Genomic DNA, 22,607 nt, shown 5'->3' with positions numbered 1-22,607 from the left:
AACCCATTCGAGGGCGGCACGGTGGCACAGTGGTTAGCACTGCTGCCTCACAGCACCTCAGACCCGGGTTCAATTCCCGACTCAGGTGACTGACTGTGTGGAGTTTGCACGTTCTCCCCGTGTCTGCGTGGGTTTCCTCCGGGTGCTCCGGTTTCCTCCCACAATCCAAAGATGTGCAGGTCAGGTGAATTGGCCATGCTAAATTGCCCGTAGTGTTAGGTAAGGGGTAAATGTAGGAGTATGGGTGGGTTTCGCTTCGGCGGGTCAGTGTGGACTTGTTGGGCCGAAGGGCCTGTTTCCACACTGTAAGTCTAATCTAATCTTAAAAAATAAAAAAATAAAAAAGTGGGCGGCACGGTGGCACAGTGGTTAGCACTGCTGCCTCACAGCGCCAGTGACCCGGGTTCAATTCCCGACTCAGGCGACTGACTGTGTGGAGTTTGCACGTTCTCCCTGTGTCTGCGTGGGTTTCCTCCGGGTGCTCCGGTTTCCTCCCACAGTCCAAAGATGTGCGGGTCAGGTGAATTGGCCATGCTAAATTGCCCATAGTGTTAGGTAAGGGGTAAATGTAAGGGTATGCGTGGGTTGCGCTTCGGCGGGTCGGTGTGGACTTGTTGGGCCGAAGGGCCTGTTTCCACACTGTAAGTAATCTAATCTAATCTAATCTAAACCCACATTCTTACGGACAGATTAAGATTTGATCTTTTGGGAGTATCCCATCTGGAATTGTAATGAAATGGGGCTGGTCGGAACTGGTCTTTCCAAGTTTCCATTCTGGTAGTTTCTGTCTCTGTCTATGTCTCTCTCTCTCTCTTTCTTTCCTTCTCTTTCTGTCTTTCTCTGTCTCTCTTTCTTTCCCTCTCACTCACTTCTCTGTCCCCCTTCCTCTCTCCATCTTGGTGATAAGAATCCTTTCAATGAAGACCCCTGAGAGGTGAGCCCAGGTTGACAGCTTTGTTTTACAAAATGCCTCCGGCTACTAATTTATGCTTGAGCATCCTCACTTTAAACGTTTTGGAGAACGGGCTGTTTCCTAATCATATAGCAGATGCTGTATGATTCTGGCCAAACCAGCGAAGTTTGCAGCTGGATCTGACTTTATACCCTTCCCCCCGCAAAAGAAAGCTGAGGGACTAAATTGCCCCTGGGTCCCATGAATCCTTGTGTAGAGGTAATCTTGCCAGAGTTAAGTATCTAAGATGACTCGCTGACTGGATTCTAATCAGAACCATCTGCAGGCAGTAGCTCAGAGGGATGGCTGCAGAACCACATCAAATACAGGCCAAGAAAGTGGCTGCATGTCTGGGAGTATTCAGTGGGAATGCAGCATGCCCTAAACACATCGAGGACTTCCGAACCTGTTGGAACACCCACCTTCTATGAAGATACAAACTGAGCTTCCTTCGAGCAACCAGCTTGCCCTCGTCTGTACGCAGCATACTGTCGTGCCAGGCATTACTTCCTGAAGGTTTCTTTCTGATGCACAGTGGAGCGCTTCTACTATAGGATAAAGAAACTGTGCTGATCTTCTGATGATTTATAATGAACTTGTAAATATAAACATGCAACATGCACATGTTTGGTGATGATATAGCAAAGGAACTTGGCTTCACCTGATGAAGGGGCAGCACTCCGAAAGCTTGTGATTTCAAATAAATCTGTTGGACTGTAACCTGGTGTCATGTGACATCTGGCGAATAAAATGAACCCTGCAGGATAGCTACAGACTGGCAGCAGCTGCAAATGTGTTGCTGGTCAAAGCACAGCAGGGCAGGCAGCATCTCAGGAATAGAGAATTCGACGTTTCGAGCATAAGCCCTTCTTCTCCAGCATCTGCAGACTTCATTTTTTACTCACAGACTGGCAGCACATGACCTTTACAGCTGGCAGCAATGCCAGGGTTCCCAGAAGGTCCCAGCAGTGGCCAATGTTTTCAGCTGCAGCGAGTGAGAGAATAGGACAAAGGGGATTCCCACAGGGGTACAGTCGATAGTTAGTGAGACAGGATTGGGAGGATGATGAAAAAAAGCTCACTGAGGCTCACAGACAGTGTGTGTGGGAGTGAGTGTTTGTGTGTGTGAGTGTGAGTGTGAGTATTTTGTGTGTTTGTGTGTATGTGTGAATGTGTTTTGTGTACATGTGTATGTAAGTGTAAGTGTTCGCATGTGTGCGTGTAAATGTGTTTGTATGTGTGAGAGTGTTTGTGTGTATGTGTGAATGTGTTTTGTGTGCGTGTGAGTGTTTGTGTGTACATGTGTGAGTGTTTGTGTGTACATGTGTGTGTAAGTGTTTGTGTATGTGGATTAGTGGTGCTGGAAGAGCACAGCAGTTCAGGCAGCATCCAAGGAGCAGCGAAACTACCAGAATGGAAACTTGGAAATGGTGGGTGTTCCAAGGAGCAGCAAAATCGACGATTCAGGCAAAAGCCCTCCTTTATTACTGGTGAAGGGCTTTTGCCCAAAACGTCGATTTCGCTGCTGTTTGGATGCTGCCTTAACTGCTGTGCCCTTCCAGCACCACTGATCCAGAATCTGGTTTCCAGCATCTGCAGTCATTGTTTTTACCTGTTTGTGTATGTGTGAGAGAGAGAGAGAGAGAGAGAGAGACTGTGTGTGCGTGAGAGAGAAAATGTCTGTGGGTGTGAGAGAGAGTGTGCATGTATGTGAGAAAATGTGTGCCTTTCTCTCTTCCTTCTCCCATGCCGCCTGGTAGCAGAAAGCAGCATACCTGGACAGACTGAACAGTGACTGGGATGGGGAGAAGGCTATGTGATTGTGTTAGCCCAAGCCTGGATATTGCCCAGGGCTCAGTGTATGTATACACAGACTGTTTCAGTATGTGAGTTGCTGAGAGGACTAAACACTGCAGTCAGAGGCCAGCAGCAAGAAAGGTACTGCACTCAGATTTCTTTTACACTTCTCAGCTGTGGTTTGGTGAATAACACCCTGGTCTCCTACTGCAGAGACTTGAATAGGTCTTGACTGACTCTCCAGTACAACACTGAAGGAGTGCTGCTTTGTTGAAGGTGCTATTTTTCAGACAAAAAGTGAAACGAAATCCTACTAGGTAGATGTTGTGTGCAATTCTGGTCTCTCTCCTATAGAAATTGTGTTGTGAAATTTGAAAGGGTTCAGAAAAGATTTACAAGGATGTTGCTCTGTTTGGAAGATTTGTTCTATCGGGAGAGGCTGAACAGGCTGGCACTATTTTCCCTGGAGCATCGGATACTGAGGGATGATCTTATAGAGGTTTATAAAATCACGAAGGGCATGGATAGGGTGAATAGACAAGATCGTTTCCCTGGGGTGGGGGAGTCCAGAACTAGAGGTTTAGGGCAAGAGGGGAAAAGTTTAAAAGGGACCTAAGGGGCAACGTTTTCACACAGTGTGTGGTGCGTGTAGGGAATAAGCTGTCAGAGGAAGTGATGGAGGCTGGTACAATTATATTTAAAAGGCATCTGGATGGGTATATGAATAGGAAGAGTTAAGATGGATATGGCCCAAGTGCTGGCAAATGGGACTAGATTAGGTTAGGATATCTGGTCAGCATGGACGAGTTGGACCGAAGAGTCTGTGTGCGTGATGTACAGCTCTATGACTCTATGTTGTTATGACAAAGGGACAGACAGCCAATTCAAATCAGCCTCCCTATCCCTGTATTCACAACATAGGAAAATTACAATCCTCATTAATGCTCAAAGTAGTCCCAATAGTTCCTAATCAGACTTTATCTATCAGCTATTCTGAATCAGAATACCTGATAATAATCACCAAGTCTAGAGCTCAAACAGAAAATTTAACCATTTATTAATAATTCAGTAGTTATAGCAGATCAAAGTTAAGCAACAAGGTAATCTAATTGATGTATAATTTAAACCCAACCATCTTTGACTCGAGCCCCACAAATGCTGACACAGATGGCTCCAAAGGAAAAAACAGATGTAACTGGCCAGTTCACAGCAAACTCCACGATCTGTCACAGATCATCTGTAGTGTTAGGTAAAGGGTAAGTGTGGGGGTGTGGGTGGGTTGCGCTTCGGCGGGTCGGTGTGGACTTGATGGGCCGAAGGGCCTGTTTCCACACTGTGGGTAATCTAATCACAGGGGCATGAGATTGTATCCTACTTGATTTCTGAAAACATTTATGCAAGTAACTTCCAGTAACCTCCAAGGAATATTTACTTAATACTTCCAACTGATTTGATTTGATTTATTATTGTCACACATACCGAGATACAGTGAAACATGTTGTGTTGTGTGAAAACCGTATAAATTATATCTTACATAAGTACATCAGAAGGCAGAATGTAGTGTTACACCAACAATGAAGTTGTAGAGAAAGATCAACTCTAGTGTATGAGACATCTGTCCGTAAGTTTGATAACAGCGAAGAAGAAGCTGTTTTTAAATCTATTGGTACGTGTTTACAAACAGTTGGAAGAGGAGATTTTATTCTCCAAAATTTCAGTAAGTTGATACTGGGAAATGTGAGGTGCTGCATTTTGGGAAAACAAACCTTATCCGGAGTCGCAGGTAAATAGGATAATGAAGAAGGCATTTGTTATGCTTTCCTTTATTGGTCAGAGTATTGAGTACAGGAGTTAGGAGGTCATGTTGTGGCTGTAGGACATTGGTTAGGCCACTGTTGGAATATTGCGTGCAGTTCTGGTCTCCTTCCTATTGGAAAGATGTTGTGAAACTTGGAAGGGTTCAGAAAAGATTTACAAGGATGTTGCCAGGGTTGGACGATTTGAGCTATGTGGAGAGGCTGAATAGGCTAGGGCTGTTTTCCCTACAGCGTCAGAGGCTGAGGGGTGACCTTATCGAGGTTTATAAAATCATAAGGGGCATGGATAAGATAAGTAGACATAGTCTTTTCCCTGGGTGGGGGGAGTCCAGAACTAGAGGGCATAGGTTTAGGGTGAGAGGGGAAAGATATAAAAGAGACCTCAGGGGCAACTTTCTCATGCAGAGAGTGGTGCGTGTGTGGAATGAGATGTCAGAGGAAGTGGTGGAGGCTGGTACAATTGCAAAATTTAAAAGGCATCTAGATGCATGTATGAATAGGAAAGGTTTGGAGGGATATGGGCCAGGTGCTGGCAAGTGGGACTAGATTGGGTTGGGATATCTGGTCAGGATGGACGAGTTGGACTGAGGGTCTGTTTCCATGCTGTACATCTCTATGACTCTGTGACCAATCGAGCCTACATCCTGTAGTTTTTACAGCCACAATCCTTCTCACCTAAACTCGGTTCAAAAGCCAGTTCAAACTTTGGTTTCTCTTTGTTAGACTGCCAGTGAGGCCCCTGTTAATGTTCAAGCATCTGCCATCTGTTTGAGCACAATGCATCCCCGGAACCGAAATAGCCCTAGCGTTCTTTAAGTAAAAAATGAGGTCTGCAGATGCTGGAGATCACAGCTGAAAATGTGTTGCTGGTCAAAGCACAGCAGGCCAGGCAGCATCTCAGGAATAGGGAATTCGACGTTTCGAGCATAAGCCCTTCATCAGGAATTCTTTAAACTAGTATCAACCACCAATTAAATTCCAGGTCTGGCCTCATAAACAAGTATCAATTTGTTCTTTTTGTTTTAAGAATAAGCTGCTGCCCCTAATCTAAAAGTCACCTTCAGCTCTCAGCTCACAATTCACAGCTCCAAGCCAAAAATAATTTTAAAAAAAGTAAAGAAGGTGTTAACAACATAAAAGACTGTGCTCAAATATTGAACTAATCCTCAACTGGTCGATTGTTTGAGGTAATGATGGATACAATCCAGATCAGAATGGTAATATTGCTAAATTGTAATCCAGAGACCTCAACCACTGATCTACAGAAATCGTTTCATGATGATTGATAAATTTACATCCAATTAATTAAATACAAAGCGGTAATAAAATACCAGTGCCACATAAAACTGCCAGAATGGCGGAAGAATCATCTGATGGAATGAAGTTCTTTCGAGAAGGAAATCTGCTGGCTTTTACCTGATTTTGATTGCATATGACTCCAGCTTCTTGACCGGTCTCAGAAATGGCTACTCTATTGTATCAAAACTTGCCCCTAGCATCAACCGACCAATGTGAAAAGCTGCCCAGGTACGTCCAATCGCAAAACGCAGGAAAAACCCAAGCTGACCAACTGCCTATTTCTCAATCACTGGCAAGACGATGGTAAAGGTCATTGACAGTGCTGTCAAACAACACTCAGTTATTAATAACAGGCTCCCTGATACTCAGTTCACTTTCTGGCATGGTCCAGATTAAAGTGGTGCTGGAAAAGCACAGCAGGTCAGACAATATCCGAGAAGCAGCAAAAGCAACATTTCGGGCAAAAGTTCTTCATCAGGAATGAGACCTGATGCAGAGCCTTTGCCCAAAATGTTGATTTTCCTGCTCGTCAGATACTGCCTGACCTGCTGTGCTTTTCCAGCACACTCTGATGTCAGCATCTGCAGTCCTCACTTTCACCTCACTGTTTGGCAGGACCTTTTGACTCGAGACCTCATTACAGTCATACTCCAAACATGGGCACCAGAGCAGGACAGTGGGTGAATGTCTTTACCAAGATAAATGTTGACCAAGTAATATTGAAACCAATGGGAATGAGGGAAATAATTCTCAACTCATTGGAATGAAACCCAGGGAGTTGGTTGTGATTATTGAGGGTCACCCACCTCAGTTACAGAAGGTCACTGCATGGGTTTCTTAGGAAAGTGTCCTCGGCTCAAGCATCTTCATATAATTCATCAATGGTCTTCCCTTCATCAGACATGGGGATGTTATTTGATGATCGCACAATGTTCATTAGCATTTGCAAGTTTTCAAGGACTGAAGCACTTGTGATCACATGCAGAAAGACTTGGACAATATTCAGGCTTGGGCTGATAAGTGAGAAGTATCATTTCCCATGCAGCTTGTGCCAGGTAACTATCTCCAACAAGAAAAAACCTAACCATCTTCAAAGATTTTACCATCACCGAATCTCCCAACATCAACAAAATCGTTGGATTAGCCAATGACCAGAAACTGAACTGGAATGACTATATAAATACTCAAGAGCTGCAAGACCAGGTCAGAACTAGAACTCTGTGGTGAGTACTTCACCTCCTGATTCTCCAAAGCCAGTCCAAAATTTACAAGGCAGAAACCAGGTGTGCAGTGGAATGAGTGCAGGCCCACCCGGACTCAAGAAGCTTGACACCATCCAGGACAAAGCTGCCCTCTTGATCAGCAACCTATCTACCTCCTTCCACATTTACCCCCTACATCCAAGATGCACACTGACAGCATTGTGCATCATCAGAAGCTGCCCTGCAGTAACTCACCTTCAGGAACACCTTGCAAACCTGCAACTTGCGCCATCTAAGAGGGCAAAGGTAGCTGGCACATGGAAACAGCACCACTGGCAAGTTCCCCTCCAAAACGCTGACTTGGAAATATATCTCTGTTTCAGTGTTTTTGGGTAAAAATCCTGGCACTCCTGCCCTAACGTTGGTGACCCTCCTGTAATATCACCTTCGGTCCTATTCCTTGGATGCTGCCTAACCTGCTGTGCTTTAACCAACAACACATTTTCAGCTTCGGTCAAACTAGGGCTGGGTGATAAATGCTGATCTCGCCAGTGATGTCCAAATCTGTCAATGAATAAGACAAATAGATGAATGAATTACTAATGTCTTGCAGGCTGTCCAAAACACCTGACAGACAGTTAAGTGTTTTTTGTGTTTTAAGGTTTTTTTTGCATCGCGGTTCTTAGCTTTCCCACACTGTTATTGAAGAAAGGTTACAAAGACAGCTGTAGTCAGTCGGTAGAAATGTCATCTTTCAAGAGCCTGACATGTTTAATAATCTTAGAAAAGCACTTTGTCAGCACTAACAGCAGACATAGGTGGGCTTACAGAGCAGTTAACACTCCCAGCATCTGTTCATATAACAGGCTCCAAGATTGTCAGTTGCTGTCAGACGTAAACTCTTGGTGTTTCGTTGAGTAGGGAGGGATTGGAAGACTTGAGGAGCAGTTCCTAACCATTTCCTCACCATTTCCAGGAAATGAGAATGGGATAAAAGGAGAATGCTGGAGAAACTCAGTAGTCTGGCAGCATCTATGGAGAGAGAATCAGAGTTAACATTTTGAGTCCAATATGACTCTTCTGAAGCACAAGTCAGCGGTATCGAACTTGAAATGTTACCCTCTGTTTATCTCTCCCCAGGCCTGCTGAGTTTCTCCAGCACTTTCTCTTTTGATTTCAGATTTCCAGCACGCACAGTAATTAGCTTTCTGTGTAAGTGAGACTGGGGTGAAGGGACGAGCGGGGAATTTGATGGAAGTTACCCTGACACAGTCAAAGCTATGAACTTTCCTACTCATTCTGTGCAGGACTCAGACATGCTGGCGGGAGAGAAACACGCCTGGAAGGAAATCAAAGAATCGATTCCGAAAGTGGAGAAATTACAGTCTGCAGGAAGTATCCTGATGAGGTGAAGACATTAGCCACCGTTGAGAACAGTTCCAGCTGTGTGGGTGATGTGAGATATAGCTCACACAATAACATTTCCCACATCGGGGCATGTCATGCACAACTTTCCTCTTTTTCCTGGTTTTGTTCCTGGAATATCCTCATTGCTGTGTTAGAATAGTAACACTGTGGGCACGGCTCGGGAGATGACTCAAATTATTAAAACAGTCGATCACTTTGAATAGCGGTCCCATTAAGCTGCCCTTGGACACACATGAAGATTAGAAGAGCTCAACCTTTAACCTATACAGCACAACCAAAACGAATCACGGCCATTCTGTTCCACAAACGCCTCTTCCAAAACCTTTCACCAAAAGTCACCAACTCCTTTTATTTCTTTTTCTCCCAGTTCCTTACCACACTTGCTCCTACACCTCAATTTTGTTTCAATTCATTCATGGGTGTCACTGCATTTATTGCCGTCCCATGCCTAATCACTCAAAGGGGAGTCATTGCTGTAGATCTGGAGTCATGTGTAGGTCAGACCGAGCAAAGGAGGCACTTATGCATGAAACTATTTCCCTGAAGTACAGTAGTGAACCAGTTGGATTTCTATGACAATTAACAGTGGTTACAGGGCTGCCATTGAACAAGTGCATTTTAAAAAGAAAATCAAGTTCAAATTTCACTACTTGTCATGACGGGATTGTGTTGGGCTAGGGTTCCAGAATGCTAACCTAGTGTCATTACCACAACACTACTCCTCCAATTGCTCCTTGACCTGGAATTCGGAGTCTAATGATGACCATGAATCCATTGTCAATTGTTGGAAAATGCTATCTGGTTGATGAATATCCTTCAGAGAAGGAAATCTGCTGTCCCTACCTGGTCTGGCCTACGTGTGACTCTAGACCCATAGCGATGTGGTTGACTCATAAACTGCCATCTGGGCAATTAGAGATGGGCACTGACAGCCTCATCCCATGAATGAATTTTAAAAAGTCAGATGTTCTATATTCTCACCATTCTCAAACTAAGTCAGACTCATTGGTGAGAAGCGTTTATTCATGGTGTCTAATTTTGGTCCCCTTCACAAATATTTGTCTACCTTCACCTGATCAAACATCTTTTATAATCTTGCTGATCCCCATCAGCTGCTGCTCAGTTTTTATTGCCAGAGAGAAACACCCCAACCTGTTCAATCATTCCTGCCAGGTGTAACACAGTCTCCCTGTGTCTGCCTGGGTTTCCTCCGGGTGCTCCGGTTTCCTCCCACAGTCCAAAGATGCACAGATCATGTGGACTGTCCATGCTAAATTGCCCAGTGTTAAGTGCATTAGTCAGAGGGAGCTGGGTCTGGGTGGGTTGCTCTTCGGAGGGTCGGTGTGGACTTGTTGGGTCGAAGGGTCTGTTTCCATACTGTAGGGAATCTAATCTAATCTAATCTAATCCCCTTGGTGGGAATTTTGTTCACACCTTCTCCGGTGCCTCCATTGTTAGTTTCTATGGAGACCAGATGATTACCTACTTATCTAAACCAATGCTTCTGTACACGTTTAACACAAGCTCTTTGCGTTTCCATCCAACCCTCTAGAAATAAACCCTAGTGTTTAGTTTGCATTTTTATGGCCTTATTATCCATGTTTTCTCGAGAATGGCAGCTGCTGGAGATAGGTTAATAGAAGATGTGGGAAATGTGTGTCTAATGAAAGATGCAGGTGGAATAACTCATTGGATGAGGATGAAAAAACAGGAGGTGGAGCCGATAGTTTAATGGTCTTGTGAATGAGGAAAACCCAAGAACAGGCAAGGGTAGCTGTTAAAACTAGGAATGAAATCTCGCATCAATCTGAATGAAGTCAGAACTGCACTGAAAGAAATGATAAACGGCAAAGCAGTGGGATAGATGAGATACAAGTGGCAGTGAGATGAATGTGGGTCAAGGTCTTGAACGAGTTTCACAGCCGTGTTATGAGGGGATTTAACGGAGTGGATGCTGGAAAGATGTTTCCTCATGTGGGAGAGATTGAGAAAACAGTTTAAAAATAAGGCGTTTCCTATTTAAGATGCAGGTCATGAGGGATTGTTCCTTTCACAGGGTCATTGGTCTTCAGAATTCTTTTCCCTAGACAGGGATGGAGGCTGTATCATGGAATGTTTTTCAGGCAGAGAGATAGAATAATTCTTCATGAACATATGGGGGAGGTGGAGGGGAAGGTTAGAGGGTACTGGGAAAGGCAAGAAAATGAAACTGAGGCCTCAATCAGGTCAGCCATGACTTTTTTGACTGGTGGAGCAGGCTCAATCAGCCCAATGGCCTATTCTGGTTCGGAATTTTGATAGGTAAAGAAAAAAGGTCAAAGGTCATATAGCCAAACCTTTCAGTACCAACATTCAAAGGAAGGGGTGACATCAAGATTCAAAAAAATTACTGAACGATTAAACTTGCACACACCTTCAAAATATGAAAGAGACACAGCATCCAAGCCCATTACCTCAATGCTTAGAAGTACAAAGGCGTCAGATCCATGTGAACACCACTCACTGTGACTTCCCCACCAAGCCCTCTCCATCCATATCCCTGTCTCTTCACTGTTGCTGGATAGAACCTCAGAACTCCCTCCCCATCAGCATGTTCGGTGTCCCTGTATCCCAGGGACTGCAGTGTGTCAAGAAGGCAGCTCACTACCATCTCCATGAGGCCAGTCAGGGAGAGGCAAAACTTTTGGCCTAGCTACTGATCCACTCATCCTGTGAATGAATAAAAAAAGACGTTCAGAAAAGAAATGGAAATCCAAGAAGGTCAGTTTGGATTCAAGCCCGGGTAAAATCACCAGCAATGTCATATTGCAGTAGCCGATCAAGCAGCACGGTGTCTCGTTGGTTAGCACTGCTGCCTCACAGCGCCAGGGTCCCGGGTTTGATTCCAGCAACAGTCTGTGTGGAGTTTGCACATTCTCCCCATGTCTGCGTGGGTTTCCTCCCACAGTCCAAAGATGTGCAGGTTAGGTGAACTGGCCATGCTAAATTGCCCGTAATGTTCAGGGATATGTAGGTCAGGAAAATGGGTCTGTGTGGGTTACTCTTCGGAGGGTCAGTGTGGACTTGTTGGGCTGAATGGCCTGTTTCCACACTGTAGAAATTCTTTTCTCAGTGCGTTGTTCTGGTCTGAATTCAATGTTTTATACAAATTTTGTTCTCAAGTGGGCCTGTAATCATCGTTGAACATGATGATCTGAATGAAGAACTCACAGTCCTTATTGGACATCGCCACTGAAGCAAATCAAAAGCAGGAGATCCAACGTCTAGGGGCGGCACGGTGGCACAGTGGTTAGCACTGCTGCCTCACAGCGCCTGTAGACCCGGGTTCAATTCCCGACTCAGGCGACTGACTGTGTGGAGTTTGCACGTTCTCCCCGTGTCTGCGTGGGTTTCCTCCGGGTGCTCCGGTTTCCTCCCACAGTCACAAAGATGTGCGGGTCAGGTGAATTGGCCAAGCTAAATTGCCTGTAGTGTTAGGTAAGGGGTAAATGTAGGGGTATGGGTGGGTTGCGCTTCGGCGGGTCGGTGTGGACTTGTTGGGCCGAAGGGCCTGTTTCCACACTGTAAGTCTAATCTAATCTAATCATTGCAGTTATAGCATGCAATTAGGCCACTCAGCCCGACTGGTGTATACTAACAAATCTCAAACAAATCTCCCTCATTTCAGACTTCCATCAAAGCTAAGAATTTAACCTTTCATTCCTCTCAGTCATGTGTTAATCCCCTTAACTATGTCTATTATATTCTTCTCAACCTCTCTCTTGACCATGTTCCACTATTCCAATCCTCCTTGAAAGCGAAATTTATACTGAAATGTCCGAGAGGGGCGAAAGATTCCAAAAGGACCAATTTCCATTTAATCCTGTTGTCCTGCCATCTATCTGACTCAAATTCCACAATGCAGGGTTGATCCTTACTCCCTGAGGGATGGACAAGAGGCATGGTCTCCCAGTGTCATTCACATCCTAAACCAAACTTAGCTAACATCTCAAAGCAAATTACTGCAGATGCTGGAATCTATACTGAAAACAGAAAATGCTGGAAATGCAGTGGGTCAGGCAGCATCCATGGAGAGAGAGTAATCTAACACTTTGAGTCTAGATCACTCTTCATCAGAGCTGGCTTGCACGGCAGACACAGAATGGTGACAAAGGCTAGTGATAGGTTAGTTTCGCAGAAACAGAGTCAGTTTGATGCCAAGTTTGGAATTCTAATAGCCTCAGTATAGTGGGGAGAGAGGTAAGAAGTGGAAAAATGAGTAGTTACTCGAGGATACTGTGCTGAATGCTGCATATGTAGGCTGGTGTGTTTGTTGTTTCAAAGGAACAAGGTCCCCTCACGTACCTATCTGCCTTTTCTCCCATCCTCAATTCTAAAGGGCTGGGCCATGCAGTTCCTTTGGATTGGCCCACACTCATGGACAGACCAGTGCTGTAATTTGCCATTACCTTCTGCAGGATGGCCAACCAGGAAACTCACCCTTTCTTGCTGCCTGTTGTCAGGTGTATTGGAGGGACGTACAGGCGGACGGTCAAACTGCTCGGCCATTTTATGGATGTGCCTTCTGTGGCCAACACGCCCTTGCGTGGGCTTGAACCCCGAGCTTCTGTTCCAGACGTTGGGCTTAAAAGCTGTAACAACAATAGCGATGTGGTCACACATACAACTGTAAACAAGTCTCCACTCCTCCTGCTTTGAACTGTCGAGCACAGTACTCTGATATAAAAGAAAACCAATCACTTTGGAGCTATATTATGTGTCAAATGTTTGCCTAAGAACAAAGCAACCAGGAACACAAGGCCCTCAGGAATGGAGCAGATGCCCTTACTTAGTGTAATCCAGCTGCCTTTTGTAAAATAATATCCTTCTGGTTTGTGTTTCATTTTCCTGCCTGATTCCTTAACTGAAGTTAATAACAGACTGGGAAGAGGTGGTGGAGGTGTGCCAGGCTTTCATCGACAAGAATCGAGATGTCCTCCCTGACACGAACCTCTATCTGCTGAAGCTGCTTGATGCTGCCATGGATGGCTGTATTCACCTTGCTCGCTGGGAGGACGCCCTGTGTTACAGTGTCAGGACCCTCCGACCGTATCAGTAAGTGGCAAAGCTTCATTGCAGTGGGGATATCTCTGTCTTTCTGTGGCTGAGATGCTGTGTGACTGAGTATTCTTATGAGAGAGAATACGTATGCAAGATAGTGTTAATGTGCGTGTGTATGTCTGTGAGTGAGAGAAAATCATCCATTATCATTTGAAAATGAAATCTATTTCAATTTAACTCACTCACAATAAAAACGAAGCCCGTGCATTTGATTATCTCTATAATCTTGTTTCACTCTTTCTGATCATAAATCTGATTTAACAATTTCCTGCCAGTGGTGGCCATCCCTTGATACATTTCTCTCTGAGTTACCCTTCTTGATTGCTGAAGGGGAACCAAAAGACCATGTCAGAGAATGGTATCTTTAATTCAATTGTCAAATGAAAAACCTGTGCTGACTTTTAATTCAAGTTAACTCCTCGGAGTTGCAATACCAAATGTGACAAAAAATCCTCAAAAAGTTAGTTTATGTTACACAGAACGAGGCTCTTTGAATCCACTCCATCATTGCATGAAATCGACTATGTCTTAACCTCATCTACCTGCCTTGGTTGTGGAACCTTTTAATATCCTTGCCTAACAAAAATCTATTAGTCTCAATGTCCTCCCTCCCCACCAGCCTCAACTTATTTTTAGCAGAGGGTATTTCAGATTTCCACAATCCTACATCTGATTAACTGCCTCCGATATTTTCAGAAGATAAGGAAACGGAGCGTAGAACCTGCTCTGTGAACAGCACCTCGGACAGTGCAGCACTCCCTCAGTACTCGAGTGTCATCCAAGGCTTGTCCTTTGTTGTTCTTCGATGGTAGGGTCATCATTCGTTGTCCAGCGCTTTGAACTGAGTGGCTTACTCAACAATTTCAGAGGGCAGCTAAAAGCCAACCTCATTGCTGTGGGTCTGGCGTTACGTGTAGGCCAGACCAGGTAAAGACAGCAGATTTCCTTCCATCAATCAACTTGATGGGTTTTTATGACCATTGTTGCTAGTTTCATGATGACCATCATCACGACTCGCTCTACATTTCGGATTGAATTTATATTCCACCAGTTGCCACAGTGGAATTTGAACACATGAATGGAATTTTCCCCTCCCTGATGTTCTTGTTGATCATTTGTAACACTTAGCACCCAGTCCTCAGGCCATTAGCTTAGGGATCTGGATTACTGGTCTAGTAACATTAGAACCACACCAGCTTCTCTGGAGTGATTTTTTACTTTAGAGGTGAGTGAGTGTATGAGGCACTACTGAATAACGTGGCTGTGATGTTCATAATAATCCAGGAGACTTACAAGGAAGAGTCTTCAATCAACTCTGCTAATATCTGTGATAACTGCCCATGTAAGGAGGCAATACATTTATGAACGGGCCCTGTCTTGACTTTTTTCTTTTGTAAATTCTCCTCATTTTCTGCTAATTTCCAGCCGGACCAATTAACTTGTATCAGCATTGGTAAGGCAATTCTCAGAATCTAAACCCTGAGTTTCCCTCAAGCCCCTTGCAACCTGCCACCCTATGTTAAATAAATGGAAAAGTACAACAGATAATTTCCTTGATTATAAATTTATTCAGACCCTTATAGATCTTTACCTCCTAGCCACTACCCACCTAATACCAGGAGACCCTCTTTAGATACTTTCCATCAACCTTATAGGGTCATAGAGATGTACAGCATGGAAACAGACCCTTCGGTCCAACCCATCCATGCCGACCAGATGTCCCAAACCAATCTAGTCCCACCTTCCAGCACCCGGCCCATTTCCCTCCAAACCCTTCCTTTTCTTATACACATCCAGATGCCTCTTAAATGTTGCAATTATACCAGCCTCCACCACTTCCTCTGGCAGCTCATTCCATACACGTACCACCCTCTGAGTGAAAAAATTGCCCCTTAGGTCCCTTTTATATCTTTCCCCTCTCACCCTAAACCTATGCCCTCTAGTTCTGGACTCCCCAACCCCAGTGAAAAGACTTTGTCTATTTATCCTATCCTGCCCCTCATAATTTTGTAAACCTCTGTAAGGTCACCCCTCAACCTCCGACGCTCCAGGGAAAACAGCCCCAGCCTGTTCAGCCTCTCCACATAGCTCAAATCATCCAACCCTGGCAACATCCTTGTAAATCTTTTCTGAACCCTTTCACGTTTCACAACATCTTTCCGATAGGAAGGAGACCAGAATTGCACGCAATATTCCAACAATGGCCTAACCAATGTCCTGTACAGCCACAACATGACCTCCCAACTCCTGTACTCAGTACTCTGACCAATAAAAGAAAGCATACTTTCACTATCCTATTTACCTGCGACTCCACTTTCAAGGAGCTGTGAACTTCCATTCCAATGTCTCTTTGTTCAGCAACACTCCCTGGGGCCTTACCATTAAGTGTATAAGTCCTGCTAAGATTTGCTTTTCCAAAATGCAGCACCTCGTATTTATCTGAGTTAAACTCCATCTGCCACTTCTCAGCCCATTGGCCCATCTGATCAAGATCCTGTTGTAATCTGAGGTAACCCTCTCCGCTGTCGACTACACCTCCAATTTTGGTGTCATCTGCAAACTTACTAACTATACCTCTTATGCTCGCATCCAAATCATTTATGTAAATGACAAAAAGTAGAGGGCTCAGCACCGATCCTTGTGGCACTCCACTGGTCACAGACCTCCAGTCTGAAAAACAACCCTGCACCACCACCCTCTGTCTTCTACCTTTGAGGCAGTCCTGTATCCAAATGGCTAGTTCTCCCTGTATTCCATGAGATCTAACCTTGCTAATCAGTCTCCCATAGTGAACCTTGTCGAACGCATTACTGAAGTCCATATAGATCACATCTACTGCTCTGCCCTCATCAATCCTCTTTGTTATTTCTTCAAAAAACTCAATCAAGTTTGTGAGACATGATATCCAACGCACGAAGCCACATTGACTATCCCTAATCAGTCCTTGCCTTTCCAAATACATGTATATCCTGTCCCTCAGGATTCCCTCGAACAACTTGCCACCACCGATGTCAGGCTCACTGGTCTATAGTTCCCTGGTTTGTCCTTACTACCCTTCTTAAACAGTGTCACCACGTTAGCCACCCTTTGTGGATGTGTTATGACACACCTCTGGATGATGTGGAACTTGAATCCAGGCCCCCAAGCAGGGACACTACCACTGCACCACAAGAGCTTTAGGAGACTTCTATGTACTCTTTTCAGGAAACAATAAATTTATTAACTAATGTGCCCCCCCTTAAGAGATTCCTTTTATACTCTTTTGAAATACAATTCCAAATAAACCTATCAAGCCAACTTAACCCAAATAATTGAATAATTGCAGCCTCATAAAAGGCACTGCAACAAAAATAGTAGAAAGTGAGGACTGCAGATGCTGGAGATCAGAGCAACAAAAATTAAAAAAAAGCAATTAAATGAAATTCAAATTAAAATGTGATTAAGGGTGGAGGTAATGCCTTCCATGGTGACCATCAGTAAGAGAGAATTACAGCCGGCCAGTGGACACTGGCCCACTCCAAGGAGATTTAGGGAACCATGGAAGAGAAACACTCCTTTCTTGTTATGTTTTCTGGCTTCACCAAGCGATGCCCATCACCTGTACATCTGTAACAACATAATCGACCAATGACAGGCCTTAGGGTGGGGGGCTGAAGAGCAATGTGGAGGCACTTCTGATCCAAGAAGTAGGAAGTGGATGAGGGTAAAGCAGTAGATGTTGTGTATATGGATTTTAGTAAGGCGTTCGATAAGGTTCCCCATGGTAGGCTAATGCTAAAACTTCGGAGGTATGGCATTGAGGATACATTAGAGGTTTGGATTAGGAATTGGCTGGCTGGAAGGAGACAGAGGGTAGTAGTTGATGGATTATGTTCATCTTGGAGCACAGTTACTAGCGGTGTACCACAAGGATCTGTTTTGGGACCATTGCTTTTTGTTATCTTTATAAATGATCTAGAGGAAGGACTTGAAAGCTGGGTAAGCAAGTTTGCGGATGACACAAAAGTCGGTGGAGTTGTGGATAGTGAGGAAGGAAGTGGTAGGTTACAGCGGGATATAGATAAGTTGCAGAGCTGGGCGGAAATGTGGCAAATGGAATTCAATGTAGCTAAGTGCGAAGTCGTTCACTTTGGTAGGAATAACAAGATGATGGATTACTGGGCTAATGGTAGGCTACTTGGTAGTGTGGATGAGCAGAGGGATCTTGGTGTCCATGTACACAGATCTCTGAAAGTTGCCACCCAGGTAAATAGTGCTGTGAGGAAGGCATATGGTGTACTGGGCTTTATTGGCAGAGGAATTGAGTTCCGGAGTCCTGAGGTCATGTTGCAGTTGTATAAGACTCTGGTGCGGCCTCATCTGGAGTATTGTGTGCAGTTTTGGTCGCCATACTATAGGAAGGATGTGGAAGCTTTAGAACGAGTGCAGAGGAGGTTTACCAGGATGTTGCCTGGAATGGTAGGAAAATCTTATGAGGAAAGGCTGAGGCACTTGGGGCTGTTCTCATTGGAGAAGAGAAGGTTTAGGGGAGATCTGATAGAAGTGTATAAGATGATTAGGGGTTTAGATAGGGTAGATACTAAGAACCTTTTACCGCTAATGGAGTCAGGGGTTACTAGGGGACATAGCTTTAAATTAAGGGGTGGTAGGTATAGGACAGATGTTAGGGGTAGATTCTTCACACAGCGGGTTGTGAGTTCATGGAATGCCCTGCCCGTATCAGTGGTGAACTCTCCTTCTTTATGGTCATTTAAGCGGGCATTGGATAGGCATTTGGAAGTTATTGGGCTAGTATAGGTTAGGTAGGATTCGGTCGGCGCAACGTCGAGGGCCGAAGGGCCTGTACTGCGCTGTATCCTTCTATGTTCTATGTTCTATGTTAAGAGTTTAGAAAATTTACAACTGTCCCCCTTTGTAAAGAGGAAGTTCTGAGGTGAGGTATCAAATGGAAATAGAAACAGATATAGACCATCCATCCTGTTGAGAATTCTCCCACATTCAGTGGCTGATCATTGGCCTTGATTGCATTTTCTCACCTGTTCCCCTTGTGCCTTGATGCTGTGAGAGACTGAGAATGTGCCTATCTCAGCCGTAGCGTAGCATCCACATCTCCCTTGGGTCAAGAACTCCAAGCATCACAAGCAAAGAATTTTCTCCTTCTCTCAGTTTGAAATGAATTACCTTTAACCTGAGTCTGGACCCTTGTGTTCTCGGTCCTCCTGCCGAAGGAAACAACTTTTTAGCATCCACCCTGTCAGTCAAACAATCGAATACAGCTCACAGGGCCTGCTATTTAACAGGTTGAATCTCAATTCACTTTAGAATCCCATCATGTTTTGTCCTTCAGTCAAAATGGTGTCTGACTGGCATTGCCGAAGAAACATAAATTTCAAAAGGCCACTTGTCCCTTGAGCTTCCATTTTGAGTCACCTAGTTCAGGTTCGTCATGTGTCAGGTTGGGCAAAATCTTGTCCCTTAATATCACCGGCAATGGATCCAGAATGGAGATGAGATAAAATGGTTTTCGGATCTGGAACATTTGCAAACGTAGGGGAATGGGACTCCTTGAATAGTATTAAATTGGAGTTGGTCTGGTTCCTGGGGGTGATGAACTTTCCGGGATGACAGACAAAGAAGGAGGACATAGATCTGAGCGCAGCTATTCTTCCAAAGCCAGCTCTGACACAATGGGGCTAATGGCCTTCTCTGGTGCTAGGTATTACTCTAATCCTAAAATAACCTGAGACTCTTGGAAATCGTGCTTTCTCCTTCTGATACAGGGAGTGCTGGCCTGGGGTGGTTGTTGAGCATCAAGGTACATAGTATTAGGCTGGAATACTACATCGGGGAGATAGAGTGGCCTTGTGACTATGCAGGACATAGCTGGATCGCTATAAATGAGTGGAATACACTTGGAATTTAGTTGGAATACTAGATATGATACTATGGGGAGAGGTTTAATTTTTAAGTAATGTGCAAAATTGATTACAATAATAGTTATAATTTTTAATGAGGAATCTTATTATTCAGAAAAGTAAATGTGACTTACATAAATATCTAAGCTGTGAAACTCCTTCTCTAATCCTTTTTACCTCTTCATCTCTCTCTCTGTCTTCTACAATACACTTCACTTGATTGTCAAACATTTGGCCACTAACCTAATTTATGTTTTATTGGTCTCTTGTCTAATTGTTGTGTGCTAATACGCACATGAGGCACTGTGGGCAGTTTATTACTTGAAAAACAGATAATGCAAGATATTATTGTGATGAGTCTATGCCCCATCATTCCATAGGACAGACTGTCTCTCACACACACCTGCACACGCATACACACCCACACAGACACACAGAGACCCTACCCGCACAGAAACATGCACAGATCTACACACACACACATGCACTCACACACAAATATACACATACATATGCACCTGTATGCAGACGCACACATACACACTCAGCCACATAAACATGTGCATACACACAGATATGTATGAAAAATGACACCAGATAATGCAAGCTGTTGTTGTGATGAGCCTGTGCCCTGTCATTTCATAAAACAGACTGTCGCACAGCAGGTTAATGAACACACACATACACGCACTCAGGACACATAATCACACACATGCATGCACATACACACACACTCACACACACTCTCAGACACACATATTCACTCACACACACACTCTCACAAACATGCACTCATGCACAAACTCACAAAATCCCAGCCATCCATTGACACACATGAAACTGATGACGATGGTGTGCATCCTGCACTACTACTGCACCAATGGGTTCAGATGTTATGGTGGCAGCAGATGCGAACCATCTGCTTGTTTGGGGAGGATGACTGAACAGGATCCAGGAGGAGACACAGAATACAGTCAGCTGCTTTCCCACCTGGCCACTGCACTACTTGCCTTATGTCCATCGTGAGAAGGAAAGGTACTCACACATTTAGGCCATTCCTACCTCTGTTCTGTTTTCCTCTCATCCTTTCCCTTCCCACTGCATTTCTTTACCTTCTATCTTCTTCCATGTTGCTTTATCTCCCTGGCCATGAAGACAATATATGCCCTGCTTTCAGTTCCCATCCTATTCCTCCCATCTCTATTTTGGTTGCGATCTGTCCATTAGATTTACAGGAACCACCCAGGATGTTGTGCACATTGAACATCTCATTCTCACTTGCCAGGAGACAGCAAGATTCAGTTGGTCAATCTCTCGATGTCACACACCAATAAAGTGACTGCCCGAGCTAAACAAGATCGTCAGAAATGATGGGCACCATTACAGTGTCCTCAGCAAGCCATAGTGCATAACGAACACTCATAAGGCATAGGAGCAGACGTAAGCCATTTGGCCCATCGAGTCTGCTCTGCCATTCAATAAAATCATGGCTGTTCTGATAATCCACTTTCCTGCCTTTATCCCTTAACCGTCAATCCCCTTACTGATTAAAAATCCACCTATCTCAGCCTTAAATAGACTTAATGACCCAATCTCTACAGCCCACAGTGGTAAAGAATTATACAGACTCAATATCCTCTGGAAAAAAAAAAGGATTCTCCCCATTTCTATCTTAAATGTATGACTTCTTTCTCTGAGATGAAGCCCTCTGGCCCCCGACTCTCCCATAAGGGGAAACGATTTTTGTCATCTACCCCGCTAAGTCCCCAAAGAATCTTGTATGTTTCAATAGGGTCGTGTCTCATTCTTCTAACCTCCAATGAGTGCAGACCTGACCCACTCAACTCCTCCTCATAAGACAATCCCTCCACACCTGGAATCAGCTCACAAAACCTTCTCTGACCTGCCTCCAATGTCAGGCAGAAGTGGGTACTGCAGATACTGGAGGTTAGAGTCAAGGTTAGACTGGTGCTGGAAAAGCACAGCAGGTCTGGCAGCATCCGAGGAGCAGGAAAATCGACGTTTCGTGCAAAAGCCCTTCATCAGCAATTCAGATGGACATCAATTTTCCTGCTCCTCAGACGCTGCCTGACCTGCTGTGCTTTTCCAGCACCACACTCTCGACCCTGCCTTTATGAGATCAGAAATTCCAGGCGTGGATGGATTGTCCTATGAGGAGAAGTTGAGTGAGTTGGGTCTGCACTCATTGGAAGTCAGAAGAATGAGACATCCTGATGAAGGGCTTTTGCCTGAAACATCGATTTTTCCTGCTCCTTGGATGTTGCCTGACGTGCTATGCTTTTCCAGCTCTAATCTTGCCTCCAATGTCAGTATGTCATTCCTTAGATAAGGGACCTAAAACTGTTTGCCGTATTGCAGCTGTGGTCTGATCAGTACCTTGTATCGTTTTTATAAGGTTCCCCTATTTTTATACTTAATTCCCTTTGAAATAAATGCCACCACCTCATTTGCCTCCCCTACCTGCATTTTGTGGATTCAAAAGCTCATGACAACACTCGGTGATTCAACTTCAGCAACAGTAAATTGCATTTATATAACGCCATAAGTGGCAAAACATCCAAGACATGTTGAAGGCCTTTTACAGTGTAAGCTATGACACCAAGCCCACATGTGAACATATTAGGTGCTTGAAATCTTTCTCAAAGAGATAGGTTCTGAGGAGTGTCTATCAGAAAGTGAAGAGGTTTGAGGAGGGTGTTCCAGAGGTTAGCAACCAGCTGGAAGAACTGCCACAAAAGAGACATAGAAATCAGAAATGTTCAAGAGGACAGACATACCGCCCCTGTCTCACACAAGCCTGAGACTGGATATAGTTTTTGGAATAACCATGCTGAAAATCGAGACAGGAAAAACAAGTAGCCTGTTCCACATGTCAGTAAGATTTGTTTTCTTTTTAAAATCTCATAAAGACACAAATTTATCCTTGACTAGTAACTGACATCACTCTCACATCTGTATTTTGTTAACTGATATCACAGTGGCACACAAACAGCAAGCTATAATGAATCATTCCTTTGCATTTTTCTTGTGAACTTCAGTGCAATATATTTAATGCAGTGGGTTCCGGAATCTTCTA

The 22,607-nt window shown here is 44.3% G+C and overlaps 1 protein-coding gene across 2 annotated transcripts in view; it reads left to right on the top strand.

Moving 5' to 3' along the window:
• The window catches only part of smyd3 (SET and MYND domain containing 3), a 781,377-nt gene that overhangs the window by 701,027 nt on the left and 57,743 nt on the right, over positions 1 to 22,607 (top strand). For both annotated transcript variants that reach the window (XM_060831286.1, XM_060831287.1), the window contains 2 exons: positions 8,375 to 8,462; positions 13,415 to 13,589. In XM_060831286.1, coding sequence (XP_060687269.1) covers positions 8,375 to 8,462; positions 13,415 to 13,589 — 263 coding nt within the window. The remainder of the gene's footprint in view (positions 1 to 8,374; positions 8,463 to 13,414; positions 13,590 to 22,607) is intronic.

This window comes from Hemiscyllium ocellatum, chromosome 10, assembly GCF_020745735.1.
Source record: "Hemiscyllium ocellatum isolate sHemOce1 chromosome 10, sHemOce1.pat.X.cur, whole genome shotgun sequence".
In the NCBI taxonomy this organism is placed as follows: Eukaryota; Metazoa; Chordata; class Chondrichthyes; order Orectolobiformes; family Hemiscylliidae; genus Hemiscyllium; species Hemiscyllium ocellatum.
This window is presented reverse-complemented; position numbering and strand designations above follow the sequence as displayed.